General features: G+C 45.5%; 1 protein-coding gene across 1 annotated transcript; it reads left to right on the plus strand.

The window, feature by feature from the left end:
- Positions 1 to 4,226: 4,226 nt before the first annotated feature.
- LOC119307313 (BTB/POZ and MATH domain-containing protein 1-like) lies at positions 4,227 to 5,808 on the plus strand. Its single transcript, XM_037583393.1, has one exon. It carries the CDS (start codon positions 4,413 to 4,415, stop codon positions 5,463 to 5,465), a length of 1,053 nt encoding a protein of 350 aa, XP_037439290.1. The 5' UTR covers positions 4,227 to 4,412; the 3' UTR covers positions 5,466 to 5,808.
- Positions 5,809 to 21,518: the final 15,710 nt, after the last annotated feature.

Consider the following 21,518-nt stretch of genomic DNA (forward strand, 5'->3'; position numbering starts at 1 on the left):
GGCTATCCTTGAAGTGAGGAGGTGGGGTAGAACTAGGTAGTTTTTTGTCCTTTGGCCCATGTGCACCTTATTGGGCTATGACGTGGGTTGTGGCCCATCTGGGGAGAATCCCTACACTAGGAGAGGCCTCCTTGCTTGGGCTTGGGCCTTTTTACTCCCTTGTCTCCTATGACTTATTCTTTTTTTGTGGTTTTCTTCTGTTCACTTGCTTTGACTGGTCTTGACTGATGATGTGGCTTTCCACACAGGACAATGAGTGGCACCTTAAGTAGGATTAAAATCCTCTACTACAACATATACACTACCCTCATTAGATTTAGGGCTAGCAAAGGTTAAATCCAGAACTAGCAGTTTGACTCACCTATATCCCTTGGTGGGTTCCTCTAAGTGGAGAGGACTCCATTGGAGTCGAAGCCCACCTACATGGTGAAGACTCCAAAGAGTACAAGGCCACCAACATGGTGAAGACTCCATGAGCGCAAGCCCTCCTATGTGGATAAGAATTCATCCAGATTACAAGCCCTCATGGGAAAGAACCATATATTGCTCCCTCTTTCACTCTTGTACATGATTGAGATCAATGATCTATCCATGTGTATCTTGTATTGCATTGTGTGTGTTGATTTGTGGTAGTTTCTTTGTGTTTTCTGTTGTTTTCCTTCGTGTCCTTTTAATCAAACTCTAATTCGTGAAGATCGGGCCACCCCAACGGCCTACCCTGCACCAAAGAGGGTGGCGACGAAGATATGCGGGTGAGCCATGACAGAAAGGTAGGAGTAGGCACATGTTAAGCATGGCCGGTAACAAAGACGTCGAGAAGTCAATGATGTAATCAAGCAGGTGAAAGGATTTCTATCCATTGTAGCTTCTCCTTTTCCAACATTTTTACTTGTTGATGATTTTGATGATGTCTATATAGGATGGTGAATGTTAATACAATGCCCTTTTATGTATGAATGTGATGATAATGTATGATATATGCAAATAAATATATAGTTGGGGTGTATGGAGGTCAATGACGGAGGAAGGAATGATTTTCATGTGTGACAAAGTTTATGCATGAGAAACCCATACATAATGCAACTATGCAAGAGCTCAAGAGAATACTAGATATGTATTACTTTGTGTTCAGCAGATATAACTAAAATCCAAAAAAGTGAGTTATTGATACTCAAAATATTAGGTATTGCTGACAAATTTTAGGTATGGTGGACACCCAACCTTTCAAGATAGCCGGCTCCACCCTTTATGGAGGTGGTAGATATAACTTGTCTCCGTGCGAATCGGACCTTTGTGTTATCCGAGTCAACTTTTACACATGTGATTAGTTGTACACATCTTATCCCATTTGCACCAAACATCATAGTATACATATAACACCGCCATTAGTTTCCTTTACATAAACTCAGAAAACACAAAACTGACCGAGTCATTTGTAGGGAAACTAGTGGTATTGATTATGAAATGAATTACCTAGGTACTAGGGGTTTCTCAAGCAATTAAAATGTTAAATTGTACTTCTTTTACTGAAGATTGTTTGGTTTGTAGGATTGGAAAATATATGATTTTTCCCTATGATTGACTGTTTGTGCAACTTTATAGAAAAACTTTTATAGTTTCCTGATAACACACAAGTACAGGGGATCACAACAGTTTTCGAGGATACGGTATTCAACCAAAATTTATTGATTTGACACAAGGGGAGCCAACGTATATTCGCAAGTATTAGCAGTTGAGTTGTCAATCCAACCGCACCTGGAGAACAAAATATCTGCAGCTAGGTGATTAGTAGCAGAGTAATATGATAGTTTGATAGTAGTGGTAACAGTTGCAATAGTAACAGTAACAGTAAGAGTAGCAGTTTTGTAGTGATGGTAACAATAGCAACATCGAAAGTAACTTGGCAAAGATTAATATATGAAAAGCGTAGGCATTGGACCAGTGATGGATATTTGTGTTGGATAACATTCATCATGTAACAATCACAACCTAGAGCGATGCATAATAGCCCCAATTCATCAATGTAGTGTAGGCATGTATTTCGTATATAGTCAGACATGCTTATAATAAGAATTTGCATGACATCTTTTGTCCTACACTCTCGTGGCAGTGGGGTCCATAAGGAAACTAAGGGATATTAAGGTCTCCTTTTAATAGAGAACCAGAACAAATCATTAACACATAGTGAATACATGAACTCCTCAAACTACGGTAATCACCAGAAAGAAACCCAACTATTGTCACCTTGGGGTATGCGGATCATAACACGTAATAGGTGCATATAACTTGCAAGATAGGATCAAGAACTCAAATATATTCATGAAAACATAAAGGGTTCAGATCTGAAATCATGGCACTCGGGCCCTAGTGACAAGCATCGAGCATACCAAAGTCATAGCAACATCAATCTCAGAACATAGTGGATACTAGGGATCAAGCCTAACAAATTGACTAGATTACATGAAAAATCTCATCCAACCCCATCATCGTCTAGCAAGCCTACAAAGGAATTACTCACTCCGAGTGGTGAACATCACGAAATTAGTGATGAAGAAGGGTTGATGATGACAACGGCGCCGAATTCTACCCTTCGAAGCCCCGAGCGGACTCCAGATCAGCCCTTGCGATGACGCACAGGAGGTGGCGGTGGCTCGGTATCGTAAAACACGATGATTCCTTTTCTTTGATTTTTTTCTACACGAATAGGTACTTATAGAGTTGGAGTTAGGGCTGCCGGAGCTGCTAGGGGCTCACAAGCCTGCTAGGCACGCCCTAGGGGGTGGGCGCCCCTGGGCTTGTGGCGCCCTGGTGGTCCCCCTCTAGTAATTCTCTTTGCCAGTATTTTTATATATTCTGAAAATATTCTCCGTAAATTTTTAGCTCAATCTAAGAACTTTTATTTCTGCACAAAAACAACAACATGGCAATTCTGCTAAAAACAACGTCTGTCAGGGTTAGTTTCATTCAAATCATGCAAATTAGAGTCCAAAATAAGAGCAAAAGTATTTGGAAAACTAGATACATTTGGGACGTATCATTTCCTTCATTCTCCCCTATAAGTTGCGGCTAGGGCAAATTCTTCCTTTTGAGGATTTGACAATGAGCTCGCAGATTCATGTCCCCTTTGCCTGCCGCTCTGACGGCTGGTGGTGAGGAGGGGAAATCCGGTGCCTTAGCTCCATCTAACAATTGAGGTTGGGTTTTCAATATTCGCAGGAAGGGGGGGGGTGTCAGAGCTAGGGTGGATCGCTACGCTTATTCTTTGAGTTGGTATTTTGGCATTTGATCCTCGTTAAGTTTGTTCATCTGGACGGAATTGATGGAGTTCCGATATAGATTTCTGTCGTCTCCTTGGAGCGACGAGGTTAGGTTTTCTCCTTGTGTGTGCAATATGGTGACATATGGCATCATGCACTTCAAATTTTCAAGAGTTTAACCATGATGACTGCGGCTCTAGGCGTTGGTTCTTAGAGGCACATGCACAAAAACTTCCCCGCTATCATTGATGAGATCACGTCAGATCCACCGGGGAGCAACAACAACGACTCGTTCTGATGGTGGTAATGCTCGTTCGATGGTCCAAAGACCTCAATGAAATTTGTCTTATGTGTGCGGTGCTTTGAACCTACGTTGAAATTTATACCAATAGATTCGAGCCACTTTTGCAAAAAAGAAAAGATAGATCAAAACTCACTAGTTGGGTAATTTGAACAAAATTTTCATATATTTGGGTCATTTTTGCAAAAAAAATGCGAAGTAATCTTTTTCAAATGTGTTTACTTCAAGGAATTTTTTTTGTTAAAATGTGTTTATTTTACAGAAAACTGTTTGGGTTAATCATCAAGCAATTTAGGCTGGCCATAGTGGGGGTAACATAACTAGTATCATGTACTTGGGACTCGCAAACATGCTTATGTGGCAAACAATTAAAGAAGAAAGAGAGGGTAGTAGTAACATAGGTAGATATCGTAACATAATAAATGTTATGCTACTATGTGTCATGCCAGAGCTAATATGGTCGCCACGGTCTCAACATCAACACATCTACTTTATCATACTATGCACTATAGATATAATATCATACACTACTATCATATGCATAATACTAGTATATGTTACTCTCCATTATGACCAGCCTTAGTTCAGTCCAGTTTTGACGCGCACACACAAACCAAAGTGTCACTCGACCTGCGTAAATTGACCAATTTCTCCCCCGTCGTCCAAACCCTCGTCCTGGACCTTGTCCCCCAAATCTGGCCGCCGCCGCCGCCGCCCCCGTGTTCCGTCGCGCGGCGCGCCGCTGCTCCCCAGCTCACCCTCGGCCTCGGAGGCAAAACCACCTCTCCCATCGCCGCCGGCCTTAATCGAGAGTCCAACCCGCGCCGACCCCCGTCCTCCTCCCAACTCTCACCATGGCAGCACCGCAGAGTTCAATAGCGATGGTGCCGTCGAGGTGCACTGCAGAGATGCACACGGCGACGGTCGCGGTCGAGATCTCTGGCTACAGCCGTCTCAAGGGCCTCGGGAGAGGCAAATATCTCCGTTCTCCGGCATTCCTCATCGGGGGCTACGAATGGTGCATATACTACTTCCCCGACGGAAGCCCAGACGAGGCGAGCGAAGGTCACGTATCTGTCTTCCTCAAGCTCTTGACCAAGAACGCCGAGGTGAAGGCGCTCCACGAGTGGATGCGTTTGAATCGGGTTAGTGGGCAGTCGATTGTGGCGCTCTCCCGCAAAGGGCCAGACGTGTTCGAGCGTAAAAAATCTTGGGGCGTACCAAAGTTCATGCAGACCACTGCTGAAGTAGAGTCGGCGTACCTGCAGAACGATTGTCTCCTGATCGAGTGCAAAGTCAGTGTTATCACGGAAATACTCAGTATCTATGTGCCGCCCTCTGACATTTTGGATAATATCGCAACCTTGCTAGAGGGGAAGATAGGAGGAGACGTGACTTTCAAGGTTCAAGGGGAGGTCTTTTCTGCGCATAAGATTTTGCTTGCGATGCGATCGGCGGTCTTCAACGCGGAGTTCTATGGTCCGTTGGGGGACAAAGGTGTACAGGACATAATTATTAACGACATGCAGCCTGCTGTTTTCAAGGCATTTCTTCACTTCATCTACACCGATTCATTGCCTTCCATGGATGATCTTGATGATGATGACAAAAGAGAAATGGTTAAGCACTTACTTGTGGCTGCAGATAAGTATGCGATGGAAAGGATGAAGAGGGTATGTGAAGGGATGCTATGCAAGTGTCTTGATGTTGAAACCGTGGCGACCATATTAGCTCTGGCTGACCAGCATCATTGCAGCAACCTCAAAGATGCTTGCACTGAATTTATGTTCTCTTCAAATAGATTGAATGATGTGATCGCAAGCCAAGGGTATGTTCAACTCAAAAGATCTTCTCCTGATATCATTGTAGATGTGTTGGAGAGAGCAGCCAAGTCCCGCAAAATTTAGTACACCAACCTGGTATGAGCTACTGCTTATCCTTCAGTTCTGATTGAACTCTGGAGGCGAATGCCTTATGTTTGGTGGCAGAAGGAATCTAGTCTTACTAAATTTAGCATATTCAGCGTGGGTTAGCTTCTATCTAGTTACTTTTGACTCATAGCGACCTGAGATGAGGGTGCTATGTCTTTCAGTTTTCAGAGATCTTTTGGTGGAAGCAGTTGGTTCTATAAAATGTATGTCTCCAATGTATTGGTTGTCCTGTCTGATATAAGTATATATGAATCTATGGTAACTCAGTAGTTAACTTTTTATGTTCTTACTTTAATTGCTGGATTATGTGAAGAATGATAAAACTTTAAATTCTTGGCTATCACTTTTGAGATAATCTGGCTTATGTGAAGAATGTTAAAACTTTGAGTTCTTGGCTATCACTTTTGTTATTATTTGGCATATGTGAAGAATGATAAAACTTTGAGTTCTTGGCTATCACTTTTGAGATAATCTGCTTTACCTGTATGAAATACTTATATTTGAACGCCAGCTGCTATATTTTAATTAGAGACAATTACAAATGGTTTCTTGACATGTTTGGCTGACCCAACAAAGATGGAATTAACATCAAATTTCTTTTCCACTCTGAAAGGCACTGTACGTGAAATCTGTACAGGTAAATTCTTATATGCAATTGCTTCCTGTTCATAAATTTTGACCATAGAGGGTTTTATGCGAAGAGAAATGCTGAGTGAATCTTTTTATGAATTTAATATATTGGGTAAATCATATCGAAACAGCAACTTGCATTTCCCTTGAAACTCAGAAACTGGCAGTGCAAGATGCTAATTGTCAGTGATGAAGCCTTCCGGGGCAAATCACGGTTGCATGTCTCAGTTGTTTTTCTGAGGTAAGATGTTGGCCTAAAAGTATATACTATTCTAAGGTAACCTTGTGTGCCATTACATTTCGGTAATTTGATGCAAATTGGAAAAGTTTTCCGTCGACACAGTTTCTCTGCGTGCGCCAAAATTATTCGGAGAACTTTAGGAGGAAACGAGTTGGTTCTATAAAATGCATGTCTCCATTGTATTGTTGGCCAGTCTGATATAAGTATATCTAATATGAATCTACAGGCTCACTAGTTTCCTTTTTATCTGCTTACTTTAATTTTTTGGTTTTGTGAAGAATGATACAACTTTGAGTTCTTGGCTATCACTTTTGAGATACATTTGAATGTCAACTGCCATATTTTAATTAGAGAACAGTTACAAATGGTTTCTTGACGTGAACCTTGGTAGCAGTTTTCTGATTCAGAAAATTTAAGTTAGAAAATGAACTGAATCAAACTACTTTGATGTTAGAGTGCAGTCAATTGTGGGTTTAATTTTTAATTAGTAGTACTTCTGTTGTACTAGCATATGTTCAGTGAAGCCTCTGCGCATGTTAGCTACACAAGCTCATTCATCTAAGACATAAGCAACCACTAGCCACTGTACTTGTATTTGTACAGAATTGAGGAAGGGGTTAACTGAACAAAAACCGAGCGAGGGACTGAGGGGAATCAAGAGGTTTAATCGAATCGCGGAGGAAGTGGGAATCACCCAGCCACTGGGTGGATTGAACAAACACTAACGTGGGTCTGTGCATGGTGCGCCCCTTGCCGTTTAGCTTGGCTCCCACGCCGCCCGAAGCTGGAGTTGCCCTGGCAAGGCGGCGATGGCACCGGCGTGAATCTAGCAGCTAACGAGAAAGGAAGTGAGGTAATGTGTCTGCGATAGCTTCAATGAGTGAACTCGGTTAGTTTTTACACAATTTTGTTTTGTATATTCCTCGTTTCTATGCCAAAAAATGCCCACTGCTTGACCATTTTTCTAGGGATTTGTTGTCCCAAATGTGGTTGATCTCTGTATCTTTTTTTGCCAGTTTCTTCTATGCAATTCGCTTCGCAAAATGTGATACAGTAATGCCGTTTTCAAACAAAACCCTTCAGGTTTTTATGTGATCCATGCAGTAATAGTTTGGTTTGTTCAATTCAGTAAAGCTCTCTGGATTATGGAAGGGGTATACTAGTTTCCCTCATATCGCCTCTTCATTTTTCTGAATTGTTTGGCTCTACATAGGTCCTCTCAATTTTTTCGTAGCCACCGGATACTTCTGCATATCCAACTAAAATCATCATTGACCAACTCTACAGTTTGTTTCTCTCAATTGTTTTCTTTTACATGTTGGAAGTTCCTTGGCTCAAAGTTCATTAAGATTGTAGTGCTGGCTAGGAGGTTATCTGAATCTATCAGTGGTAACTATGTGTTCTAGTAAGATATAAAGATTATTTGTTTTGTAGGATTGGGACATACAGGAATTTTTCCTATGGTTAACTTTGCATGAATTTCAGAGGAAATTTCCATATCTTTGTTTCTGTGACAACTATGCCATGCACCTAATCTAATAGGAAGTTTCAGAGGAAATATGATTGTGTGTTTTCTTGTGCTGCAACAAAACACCTTCTATTACAGATTCACTCATGTGTTTTTATATCCTCTAGAATTCAGTATAACATTACATCCCGATACATATTTTCATATTTCTGAGTTTTTAGGCTTTATGCGAACCAAAGAGCCCTTCAACGGGGAATGGTTATTTTCATGAACAAATATCTCGGACGGTTATACGCTACTAACTTACTGAGATAAATATATTGATGTCAGACAGCCCTCGGAATAGAAGCCGGATTTGACCTATGTATTAGCTCAGTCCGTTTCGTTTCTATGCATGTAGCAATTAGATTCCACATACTAACTTACTGACCTATGTATTACTGGATCCGCCATACTTCCCTGTTATAACCCCTGCTATTTGGAACCTTGGTTCCTTCCTTAGAAGGTAAAATCTTGACAGCTTTCTGGGATATTGGGACAAAAGGAACACCCATTGACACTGTTATTCAACTAGCCGGTGTTCCGTACTGAACTGAACCATCATCCACTGCAATGAAAGTTATCTATCTGAATCATTATCTATCTGCAGTGAATTTATTTCATTTTATTTTTTATCTTGAATCTGATCTGAGGCCTATCCCTTTGCTTTGTACTGAACTAGCCGGTGCTTTGTACTGAACTAGACCCTTTCCTCGTTCATGTACTGTCTCTGTTTTAGACGGATTTTTTTTTACAGTCTCTGTCCCTGGTCTCAGCAACATCCCAAATCCAATTTGTTTAATGTCAGTCACATAGGCCAGTAACTATAATCAAAATGAAGATTAAAGTTCATGCCTAAGCAGTTGATTTTTCCTTTTTCTGGTTGCATCTTTACATCCAAGTCATATGTACCCCACTTGAGAACAAACCATGCTTATACAGAGGAAAAATTGAGCAAGTTTTGCATAGTCATTCGTAGAAATTGAGACTGTTAATCATGATTAATTTTCTTAGCTTTAAGTCTCTCCTGTTGTAATAAATTTTTAATTTCCCACATTGTTCTTTCTTAAAAAGTAATTGATTTTTTAGTTTGGAGTTGTGCTAATATAAGTCAAAAAAATACTCACAATAAGCATAAGTAAAAATATATTTGTATAGTTTGGAGTTGTGCTAATATAAGTAAAAAAATACTCACAAGAAGCATAAGTAAAAATATATTTGTACTCACATGTGGGGCCTAGAAGGGGAGCCTTGGCGCAGTGGTAAAGCTGCTGCCTTGTGACCATGAGGTCACGGGTTCAAGTCCTGGAAACAGCCTCTTGCAGAAATGTAGGGAAACGCTGCGTACAATAGACCCAAAGTGGTCGGACCCTTCCCCAGACCCTGCGCAAGCGGGAGCTACATGCACTGGGGCTGCCCCCCTTATGTGGGGCCTAAACATGAATACAAATATATAATACAACTTTAATGTGAGACCTACACTGCTGTAAAACACATAAATAAACACTCCTGTAAAAAGCATAAATACGTTTCAACTAAAAAACATGCTTTTGGTTTTAGTTTTGGTTCCCAATCAATTCTGATTCTATGTTATAGCATAAGTGAGTGAACAAATTATATATACAACACGACAATAGACCTTTTCCTCCTTTCCAATCCATGACTCTATGTTCTCAACTCACTAATATCCATTCTCGTATGTTCCAAAATTCATGATGCTTTCTGACATTAAATCTTGCGGAGTAGGTCGCTTAACATTCTCCAACGCCTACCACATGTCCACGTGATTTATTGGTGTGTTTCCGGTCTGGTTTTAATATTGAACCACGCAACAGCTTTTTTTTAGAAAAACCTCGCCACTTTATTATTCAAGGATGTCCATAGGCACATGTGCTGGGTCATGGGGTTTACCCAGCCATACATGTCTACCTACATTCAGATTACAAGCAAATTTGGCGAGGTTATGAGCCTCGAAATTGTAGTTTCTAGTCTCATGAACAAAAGAACATAAATCAAAACTATTACAATGGCTTGTTATCAGCATGGGCTCCTCCCGTTCCATTGTTAATACCATTCACCACTCCCAAAGCAATCCAATGCCACTTTTACTCGCCGTTCCTGAAGATCATCCACCAGAGCCATTTAGTTCATAATGTGACTGTTAGGCATTTCGGTGGGACCGACATGTCAACTCGGTGGGACCGATTTCTTTAGGGTTAGGGCATAATGTAATCTCGGTGAGACCGATTACACAAACTTGGTGGGACCGACTTTGGTAATAAGCTAATCAGAGAGTTGGTCAGGCAAACTCGGTGGGAACGATTCGCTCATCTCGGTGGGGCCAAAGCGTTACGAAGGAGAAACAGAGAGTTTGCATTGCGAACTCGGTGGGACCGATCGCTCATCTCGGTTAGACCAAAACGTTACGAAGGGAAACAGAGAGTTTGCAATCCCATCTCGGTGAGACCGAGATCCCTATCAGTGAGACCGAAGTGACTAGGGTTTCTGGCAGTGGCTATGTCAAATGAACTCGGTGGCGCCAGATAGATCAAATCGGTGGGGCCGAGTTTGACTTTTGGTTTGAGACATATGTGGATATGAGAAAGTGGTTGAGGATTTTTGGAGCATATCACTAAGCATCTTGAGCAAGCAAGCCATTAAGCAACACATCATCCCCTTTTAATAGTATTGGCTTTCCTATGGACTCAATGTGATCTTGGATCACTAAAAGTAAAATGTAGAGTCTTGAGCTTTAGAGCTTGAGCCAATCCTTTGTCCTTAGCATTTTGAGGGGTCCACATTCCTAATCCATGTCATGCCAATCATTGAACTTTCCTAAAATATTCATCTTGAAATAGCATTAGTTCAATGAGTTATATGTTGTTAAGAATTACCAAAACCACCCAGGAATAGTTGCACTTTCAATCTCCCCCTTTTTGGTAATTGATGACAACATATAGATCAAAGCTTTGACAAATGATAATAAGATTGAAATACGTCGTCGCTTTGAGAAGTATGTGATAAGCAAGAGCTCCCCCTAAATTTGTGCATTATTTAAGATTTGCTTTTGAATGCAAATGCACAATCGATTAGTATCATGGGTTACTCTTCCATGTCACATACATCTTGGTGGAGCTCCCAAAATGATAACAATTAAAAGCATGCACTCATCACCAAGCAAAGTGAATGATCATATATGGATATAAGAGATAATATCATCCAAGCAAACATTAAAGTAGCATATGACCAAACACATGATCATACAAGTATCTCACACAACAAGCACACAATAAATTTCAACCAAACAAATAGCAAGAGAGACAAAAAACAACACTCTCTCTCGAAGCCTATGATCTATACATATTTCTCCCCCTTTGGCAACAAGTTACCAGAAAGTTCAAATATGCATAGTGCTACGCGTCTCTCAGGCTTGGTCTTCGGGAGGTGGTGTAGAGATAACTCCAAGGACGAAGGCATCAGTCGATGTAGTTGGAGCTGGTGGAGTGGCTGCTGGAGATGGCATTGAAGCTGTAGCTGCTGGTGCTAATGTGGTAGCTCTAGTATCTAGTACTGGCACTGCAGCTGACCTCTGACCTCTTGGCACTCGCGAGAAAGCTTCTGTAGTTACCTTCCTTTGCTTCTCCTCTGCTTCCTCCTGGAGCTGCTCAACTGCTGTCTGTATCTCAGTGACTTTCAGATCAAGATCATAAAACTTGGTCTCTATGATCCTCTCCAAGCTCTCCTGATTCTGAGTCAGGGTGGCCAAGCCTTTCTCAATCCTCAATGTAGCTTGAATCAGATAGGCTAGTTGATCATGTTTGCTCTTCAAGAACACTTGAGATGCCTCTTCAGCACTTGGCATCTTTGCAGCTTTTTCTGCCTTTGCCTTAGCTCTCTTCTCTTGTGCTTGCACGGATGAAGGTTCATTCTCATCCATTACAACTGTGTTGTCTTCAAATTCTGGGTAGAGAGGTAAATGCTCCTTGTCCAACAAGTAAGTGTTTGTGCCCATCTTTGAGTTGATGAGCACCTGAATGTGTGGAGCATACCCACAAGATCTTTTCTGGTCAGCAACTGTCCTCTTGATTGTCTCTACAATCAAACTCATGACCTTGAATTTTTGAGGCACATCAAAAATGTGCAACAAGTTGATTGAATGTCCTCTTATCATCTTATGATCTCCAGATTTGGGCAATAGAGTATGCATTAAGATGGTGTTGATAGTAGGCAGACCAGACAACAAATATTTCACTAAGCCCAACTTATGAGTTTCAAGGGCTTCATTAGGAATTTCCTATACATACTTGCCATGGAGTTGTGGTCTTTCTTCTTCTTGGCATACACATCCAAATCATCCTCATGGTCTTCTGGGGCATTGATCAACTTTGCCCATTCTTCAACAGTGGACTGGTACCTTGTACCTTCAGACATCCACACTATCCATCCATCTAGATAGAAATGAGCAGTGGAGTAGAATTGCATGATTAGCTCATCATTCCATTTGGTGAGCTTCTATCCAACAAACTTGTCAGCTCCACAAGCTTTGAAACTGTCAAGTACACCTGGAAAGTGATCTTCATTCTCTTTAATTTATTTCCAATCAACCCATCTCATATCACAGACAATTGGCTTCTTGTCAAGCAGAATGGTCTCATAGAAATCTTGTTGTTCTTTGGTGTGGAACCTATAGTACACAACAGTTCTCCTTCTCACAGCATATGGATCAGACTGTCTCCAGAGTCTCAATCCTACATCCTTTCTGATGTTCATGTCCTCTGCCACTGGATGAGTGTCATTGTGATCTCGAATCTTTGGTTTAAGCTTTCTGATCACTTGGGCTTCATCATCTTCTTCTTCATCTATTTCAGGCACTGGGGCCTTGTTCTTCTCCTCAGCAGGAATATTTCTGGTGCTTCTCTGGGGTGCAGACTTGGTGGCTTGAGCAGCAGCTTTGGGAGCAGATTTGGGCTTAGAAGTAGCAGCCCCTGATTTGGTTGCATCTCCCATAAGCTTTTGTGACTTGGGTGCTGGATTTATCATCATGGAGGGCTTGCCAATGACTCTGGCAATGGTCTTCTTGACCCTCTCCTTTCTCTTCTTGCCTTCTGTTGTCTCTTTGGGTTCAATGGACTCCATAGTTTCTTGAGTGGAGGCTCTGACCTTAGACATAGGAACTCTTTTTGCTGGTGCCTTCCTGTTCATTCTTGGCTTGGTTGTAGCAGCAGTGCCATATTCTTTCTTCGACACTTTCTTCTTGGAGGTGGCCTCATCCTCAACAGCCACATAGTCCTCATCCTCAAAATCTGAGGTTCTCTTCTTCCTTGATCTGGTGGCTGCTTTGGGCAAGTTACTTGGTGTGCTCCTGCTGCCCTCATCATAGATGCTTGAGGGACTAGTGCCCTCACTCATTTGCACTTGCTCTTCAGGTCTATTCTGGCTATCACTCTGGTCAGACATCTTGCAAGCAAGCTGACAGCAGACCCTGTGAATAGATATAGATGAGGTAGAGTGGATGAGCATCACAAAATGCAGAGATTTTTGCAAAACAAATGAGTCAAAAACTTAGTTTTAATTCTCTACTGAGATGATTTCGGAGCTACCGAATTGATAAACTCGGTGATACCGAAGCAAATTTGGAACCTAAACTAGTGAACTCGGTCAGACCGAGTTACAGTTCGGTGGCACCGAGATTGCTAGGGTTTCACAAAGAATTGAATTCGGTTACACCGATTTGTAGTTTTCGGTCATACCGAAAAGCGCATGTGCAATGGCCTAAGACAAATCGGTGAGACCGATTGAGGGAGTCCTGGATAAGGGGGTATCCAGACAGCCGGACTGTATTCATCCTCCGGACTATAGAAGCGTCAAGATACAAGACTCAAGACTTCGGCTCGTGTCTGGATGGGACTCTCCATTGCGTGGAAGACAAGCTTGGCGATCCGGATATTATGTTTCCTTCCTTGTAACCGACTCCATGTAAAACCTAGCTCTCCGGTGTCTATATAAACCGGAGAGCATGGTCCTTAGAAGGCCGATCACAATTACAATCATACCATCATAGGCTAGCTCTTAGGATTTAGCCTCTACGATCTTGTGGTAGATCTACTCTTGTATTCCACATATCTTCAATATTAATCAAGCAGGAAGTAGGGTTTTACCTCCATCGAGAGGGCCCGAACCTGGGTAAACATTGTGTCCCTTGCTTCCTGTTACCATCATCCTAAGACGCACAGATCGGGACCCCCTACCCGAGATCCGCCGGTTTTGACACCAACATTGGTGCTTTCATTGAGAGCTCCTCTGTGTCGTTGCTTCGAAGCTTGATGGCGTCTTCAATCGTCAACAACACGGTCCAGCGTGAGACTTTTCTCCCCGGACAGATCTTTGTGTTCGGCGGCTTCGCACTGCGGGCCAATTCGCTTGGCCAGTTGGAGCAGATCAACAACTTCGCCCCTGGCCACCAGATCAGGTTTGGAAACTTGAACTACACGGCAGATATCCGCGGAGACTTGATCTTCGACGGATTTGAGCCTGCGCCAGGAGCGCCGGACAGCCACGACGAGCACGGCCTAGACCTGTTGTCGGATAATGCCCGGGACATCATCCCCGAAGCAGCCCCGGATCTAAATCCAGGGCAGGGTGCGTTGCCTATGGACGGAGGGCTAGACCCCGCCCCGCAGGCCGCACACTTATCGGCGGTGGAGACGAACACAGGCCTCACCTTTGTGGAGGCCTGTAACCCTGGGCCCCCGGACTCATATCCGGCTGTGGGTCCTGGTCCGCTCACTCTCAAGCCAGCAGAGCCAGGCTGGGCTCCGGTAATGGAGTTTACAACTGCGGACATCTTTCAGCACTCGCCCTTTGCGACATGCTGAACTCATTGAAGTCTCTCTCTTTGTCAGGAGGCTCTGGGCCGAACTATGTCCGACTTGAGTGGGAAGCATGCGGCGAAGGAATTCGCTGCCCACCCACCACCCACTTTGTCGCCACGATCGATGATTTAACCGACGTGCTCGACTTTGACTTCGAAGACATCGACGGTATGGACGATGTTGCCGGAGACGTACAGGAGCCACCGCTCACAGGGCAGTGGACAGCCACCTCTCCAAACGATATCTACATGGTGGACACTCCGAAAGAAACCAATGGCGACGAGGCAGCGGAGGACAACCCCTCGGGAGAAAAAACAAAACATGGGCGTCTTCGGCGCCACTCCAAACCCTGCCAAATCAATACCGGTCCCGGAGATGATCCGGATAGCATCGAAGAGGAATACAGTCCTGATCAGCCGACCATCAAGCAGGCCGTACAGGCCACGGTGGGATACTTGGAGAGGGACAACTATACACCCCCCTCCGAAGACGAGGTAAGCCTCGACAATGACGAATTCGGCGTGCCTGAAGACCCAGTGGAACAAGTTCGCTTTAGGCGACGACTCATAGCCACTTCAAAGAGTCTGCAAAGGAAGCAAGAGCAGCTTAAGGCCGAACAGGATTTGCTAATAGAGCGGTGGACCAAGATCCTGGCCACCGAGAAGTACGGACTCGACCGCCCTAACAAAGGGCACATGCGGCACAACTGGCTACCTCAACCTAAGCAGGAAAACCAAAGGCACACAACCCGACGTCCGCACACCACTACGGTCCAAACCAGCAAGAAGGATACGCAAAGAAGCAGCCTCAAGCCCCGGCGCAACGGTCCTAAATGGCAAATCAGGGAAGCTGGTATCAAGTTCAGCAAATCCCAGTCCGGTCAACGGACAAAGAACAGCCCAAGCCTATTCGGCCCAAGCCACGAACTCGATCAGCCGTGCGAAATTCACGGTACTCCCAAAAGAACGGCAAAACATACTAATAGAGAATGCCGGATCTCCAAAGTAAAGCAATCGGGCGTGTGCCGGAAACATTGAAGGGAGGCGCTTATTCAAAAGCACCCCCCAGAGCACAACAGTACGGCCGATCGCCCCCTACCATACAAGCCACAACAATTCAATTGCACACCCCCAGACCTAACAGTCCAGGGGCTACTTAAACAATAAAGCCCAAGCGGGCATGCAAATAGCACCTTCTACAAGGTGTCAGACACAAAGGCCAGGTTCATTGGCCCGCCGCCCTAACGGTTGTTTTCGGATAACCAAATAAGGCCGCGCCATCGGCGCATTCCCCCTATACGGTATCACACTATATGCTAACAGGATGAACCACGTTGGCTAGATTCCACGTGGTAAATCATCAGGCCAGCACCGATAATACACTCACGCCTGCGTACAGAGCCAAACCCCGCCCTTAGAAGCGGAAATCATACAGCTGCCAGAGTAGCAAGTCACACATGCCTGTCAATATTTTGATATGACAGCCAACTATCCGGACACCAACCGAGGAGTCCAGGCTGCTTCTCGAATAGCGGCTGGGGTCAACAGGGTCCGATCAGGAACCTTTGGACCAACCACAGGAGGACGTTCGGCGGCCTCCGCGCACTTACCTTCACAAACTAACCTTTATGCAGAACAGGTTTGGCGGCGTGAAGTCGGCCCGGACACATAAGGACAGGACCATGCAGGTAGACGGCGGTTCGGATTCACCTTCAATCCATTCACAACCCCCTCTAGTCCGGCCACCACAGGTTCCGCCAGAAAACCATCTCTTTTTCATAATCATAAATCGCATTCATATGCATAGTCATATCATCGTACTGCAATGCGTAGACTTAAATAAACTTGCACCGGCCGTCGTTTATCATTGACGCTTCTTTGCCATAAAAACGACAGCCATGCTGCGTGTTGCGCCTGGTTATGCCAAGGGCTTCACAGTACGGCAATAAAAGTCCGACCACCTTCTCGGTCGCTCGGCACCCCGAACTTATAGCACTATATCATCAGCTCTGAATCATGTCTTGGGTCATTGGTTGGGTTTGCCCGGCTCCCATGTTTTGGTACCTTACGTTCCTTTCCGTCGTCTAAGGTAGCGCTGGGAGAACTACTGCGATTGTGTCCCGGTTTTGTCGGACGAGCACCTCAGTAGAGAAAGCCGAAAACCGACTGTCATGATGTGGCGTGAGCTGGTCAGCTATTCGAGAGGTTACACAATCCTTAAAGATTTATTCCGCATAATGCCACTATAAAATGCAGATTGCGACGGATCGATCTTCTGATCAGGTGCTAATAGACCCCCTAGTCCGGTCTTCCGAACACTAGGGGTTGCGCCGACCATACTCGAATTCCTATGGCTAAGTGAGAGTAGTAAAGCCCTATAGTCTGATTGCCTGGTTCGCAGTGAGAAACACCTCCTTATAAGGACCCAACCATGGGATAAAGAGTGTTCAGAAATACCCCAAACACCCACGTACTTCTCACATGGGGGCTGAAGCCGACAACTGGCCAACTCTCAGAATTTACATACAATAAACAACCGCAAGGAAGAACATATGTTCAAACAAAATAGGCAACATATAATAAAAGTGCCATTATCCCATATTACAAACATTGGTAAGAATGCCCTCAAGGAAATATAATGTCTTTGGTGCACCTATCCGCCGCCAGGCGGGCACCCTTCATTACACCTTCATAGTACAGGTCGGGCTTGCGATGCTCCTTACCCTCCGGTGGCCCCTCAGTTATCAGCTTTTCCACGTCAAGTTTCCCCCAATGCACTTTTGCATGGGCAAGCGCCATTCGCGCACCTTCTATATAGACTGGTAGCTTGATAATATCAAGCCGAGGACAGGCGCCCACAATCCGCTTGACGAGTCCGAAGAAACTGTTGGGAATTGGCTCTGCAGGCCATAGCCGGATGACCAAGTCCTTCATGGCTAGTTCGGCCGCCTGGTGCAGTTCGACCAGCTGCTTCAGCTGATCGATAAAAGGCACTGGATAGTTCGGTGCCAGATACTGTGATCAGAAGTTCCTCCCCGCAGACTCTCTCTCCTCGGTCCGGTAAAATTGGGCAGCATCTGATATGCTGCAGGCAGATCCGCAAACGCCCCTGTAAAATCAAGAATTCAGCTTGCTGCTTAGAGTTCTCCACATTACAACATAGTAACGGCCATAGATACAACAGGCCTTGCCAGCCGCAACTTTCCGGGCCTCCTAAATGTCCCGTACAGCGCCTCGGGCTTCTTCTCGAGCATATTCCGCGGCTTGGAGAGTTTGGGCGAGTTCAGATTCTTTCCCTACTAGACTCTGCTCCAAGCTCTCGCTTTTCGTCACAGCATCCTGAAGCTCTCGCTCAGCTATGACGACACTGGCCTCGTGTTTTTACGCAGCGCCTGTTCGGCGGTAGCCTTCTCTTGGGCATCAGCCGCTGCCTTCTTCAGCGCCTCATATTCGGCACTCGCTCCTAGGGCATATAACATAAATACTTTTTAATAGGCACACTTATTGATTTTTGCCCAACGCAAGACAATGTCCAAACATACCTTGCCTCTCCTCCAATTGCTTCTTCACACGGCCAAGTTCTTCTTCGGCCCGTTTCAGGCTCTCTTTCAGTTCGGACACTTCCGCATCATGAGCGGCCGTCCTCTCCGCAGACGCCTGTTTTCAAATACATGGGTATACATCATTAAATAAAGGCTCCCATTACAATTGAGGATTTGATCCCCTGCCCGGCTCTCTTTTTCCGGATAGTGTATCAGGGACTACTCCTCATATCATACTAATTCTTTAAAGGTTCCTTAGAAACCATACCTCAAAGGCCTTTATAAGGCCAAGACAGGACTCATTCAGCCCGCTTTCGGCAGCCTGAATCTTTCCAACCACCGTACCCATAAGGGTCCGATGTTCATCGACGACGGACGTGTTCTCTAACACTATCAATAGGCCACCCGGCAGCTCTGCGTAGATAGAGGTTGCGGGTGGAGTGGTCAAACTTCCCTTCATGGAAGGTGTCCGCTCGCCCGATCCGGGAGCCTTAGAGGCCCCCAGAACCTTATCCGGCTCTGAACCTCTTTGAGACGACACCTCAGTGTCGCGCCCAGACTTCGGAAGAGGAGTCCCCGGAGGCGTTTCGCTCGCCACAACATTCGAGCTCAATGAATCCTCCGATGAGGAATGTCCGGCAGGAGACCCCGCCGGGCTGTATGAAATGTGGCGTCAGTTAAAAATACTATGCCCAGACGACCCTGGATACATAGGCGTATTCGGATTTTGGTTACTTACGATTTTCCCAGGGGCTGGGCCTCGGGATCCCACTCTGGGCTGTTATCGGCAGCCGGGGTGGATGCCTCTGAAGGGGAACCTCGCCCTCTCTTGGGCGATTCGTCCTCCAGGGACGGGGAAGCTGCACGCTTCTTCCCGCCTGCAGAGCGAGGCTCATCCTCCTCTGCCCCCTCCTCTTCGTGATCTGAAGGATCATCGCTGGAGCCTTCAGATCTGGCGTCCGAAGCCTCACGACAGCGGAGGTCACTCCGGGTCTTCTTGACCTTCTCGGAGGCCTCCTTCTTGGGCGCCTTGTATGGCGCAGGGACCAGCATCTTCGTTAGAAGAGGTCCGACCGGTTCTTCCGGCAGTGGAGCCGGACATTGAATCTGCTCCACCTTCTTTATCCATCCCTAAGGTCACGACGAGACATGGTTAGAATTGTCCCCCAGGACATGCCAACCAAAGCATGGATGGACAGGGCGTGGCTGTAACTTACTGGGCTTGGAGAATGGGATAATTATACCCCCGATCCTCGGCGGAATCCAGCCATTTGACGGACCTAAAAAGCACCTTCCAGATATCCTCATGGGAGGAATCATAGAGCTCTCGGAGGGTTTGGTGCTCCGTTGGGTCGAATTCCCATAAATTACAGACTCGACGCTGGCAAGGGAGAACCAGGCGAACTAGCATCACCTGGACCACGTCAACGAGCTTGACGTTCTTATCGACCATACACCGAACACGCATCTGGAGCAGTGACATCTCGTCAGACGAGCACCAGTTCGGGCCCTTCTTGGGCCAGGACATAAGCCGCAGTGGAGCTCCGGATCTGAACTCAGGAGCTGCTACCCACTTTTCGCCGTGTGGTTCGGTAATATAAAACCACTGCTGCTGCCACTCCTTGACGGAGTCGTTAAAAGTGCCCTTCGGCCAAACTACCTTGGGCATCTTGCTCACCATGGCGCCGCCGCACTCGGCGTGTTCGTCACTCACCACCTTGGGCTTCACATTGAAAATCTTCAGCCACAGGCCGAAGTGAGGCGGAATCCGGAGGAAGGCCTCGCATGCGACGATGAACGTCGAGATATTGAGAAAGGAGTTGGGGGAAGATCATGAACATCAACCCCATAGCAATACATGACTCCACGTAAAATGGGTGGAGGGGAAACCCGAGCCCGCGGGCAAAATGGGGAAGGAACACAACTCTCTCGTGGGGCTCCGGAGTAGGGACAACCTGTCCCGCCGGTGGGAGACGGTGGCCGATCTTCTTGGCCAGATACCCGGCTTCCCGGAGCCTCTTGATATCCTTCTCCCGGACAGTAGAGGCCATCCATTTGCCTCCTGCTCCGGACATCTTCAGAAAACCTCTCTTCGATGGAGAAGTAGAGCGCTTGGGCGTTAGGGCTCGAGCAGAGGGGAATGAGCTAGCGGAAGGAGAAGGCATGGGTAAAAGAGGAAGATGCCCTATCTCTTTATGAGAGAAGGTAAGAGTTTTTTTTGCGCCTCCCCACTTGCCTGGTAGAACCCGCTTGTCTCCCACTCGCCGCGATTAGCGGTACGGTTGGATTACCCACACCCATGTTGATGAGAATCCAGTGATAAGGGGACACGATCTTCGCTTCGACAAGACGTGCTAAGGAAACCGCCTCGCAGTATACGCTGTGGCTGGTTGTGAAAAAACTGTTCAAATAATGACCTAGCTCTAATGGCATGTCACGTCGTCTAAAAGTTGTCAGCTGAAGTATCATTCTCTCTACGGTGGTATGTGAAGATCATTTTGCGGATCCGGACACGACCTACGTGTTCGATAATAACCTTGGAGTATTCGGAAGGAGGAACCCACCTTGCAATGCCGAAGACAAGACTGCGCGTCGGACTCATCGTCATTGAAGCCTGGTTCAGGGGGTACTGAGGGAGTCTTGGATAAGGGGGTATTCGGACAGCCGGACTGTATTCATCGTCCGGACTATAGAAGCGTCAAGATACAAGACTCAAGACTTCGGATCGTGTCAGGATGGGACTCTCCTTTGCGTGGAAGACAAGCTTGGCGATCCGGATATTATGTTTCCTTCTTGTAACCGACTCCATGCAAACCCTAGCTCTCCGGTGTCTATATAAACCGGAGAGCATGGTCCTTAGAAGGCCGATCACAATTACAATCATACCATCATAGGCTAGCTCTTAGGGTTTAGCCTCTACGATCTCGTGGTAGATCTACTCTTGTATTCCACATATCTTCAATATTAATCAAGTAGGAAGTAGGGTTTTACCTCCATTGAGAGGGCCCGAACCTGGGTAAACATTGTGTCCCTTGCTTCCTGTTGCCATCATCCTAAGACGCACAGATCGGGACCCCCTACCCGAGATCCACTGGTTTTTGACACTGACACCGATTTTTTACAATTCGGTCGGTCCGAGATGAGTTCAGCGGAGACCTAACCCTAAATTTTCGAATCAACTTAACCTAAAGGAAGTTTTCTCTGGATAGATTAATTTCATACATGGCAAAGATCATGG

Source organism: Triticum dicoccoides, chromosome 5B (genome assembly GCF_002162155.2).
Source record: "Triticum dicoccoides isolate Atlit2015 ecotype Zavitan chromosome 5B, WEW_v2.0, whole genome shotgun sequence".
Lineage (NCBI taxonomy): Eukaryota > Viridiplantae > Streptophyta > Magnoliopsida > Poales > Poaceae > Triticum > Triticum dicoccoides.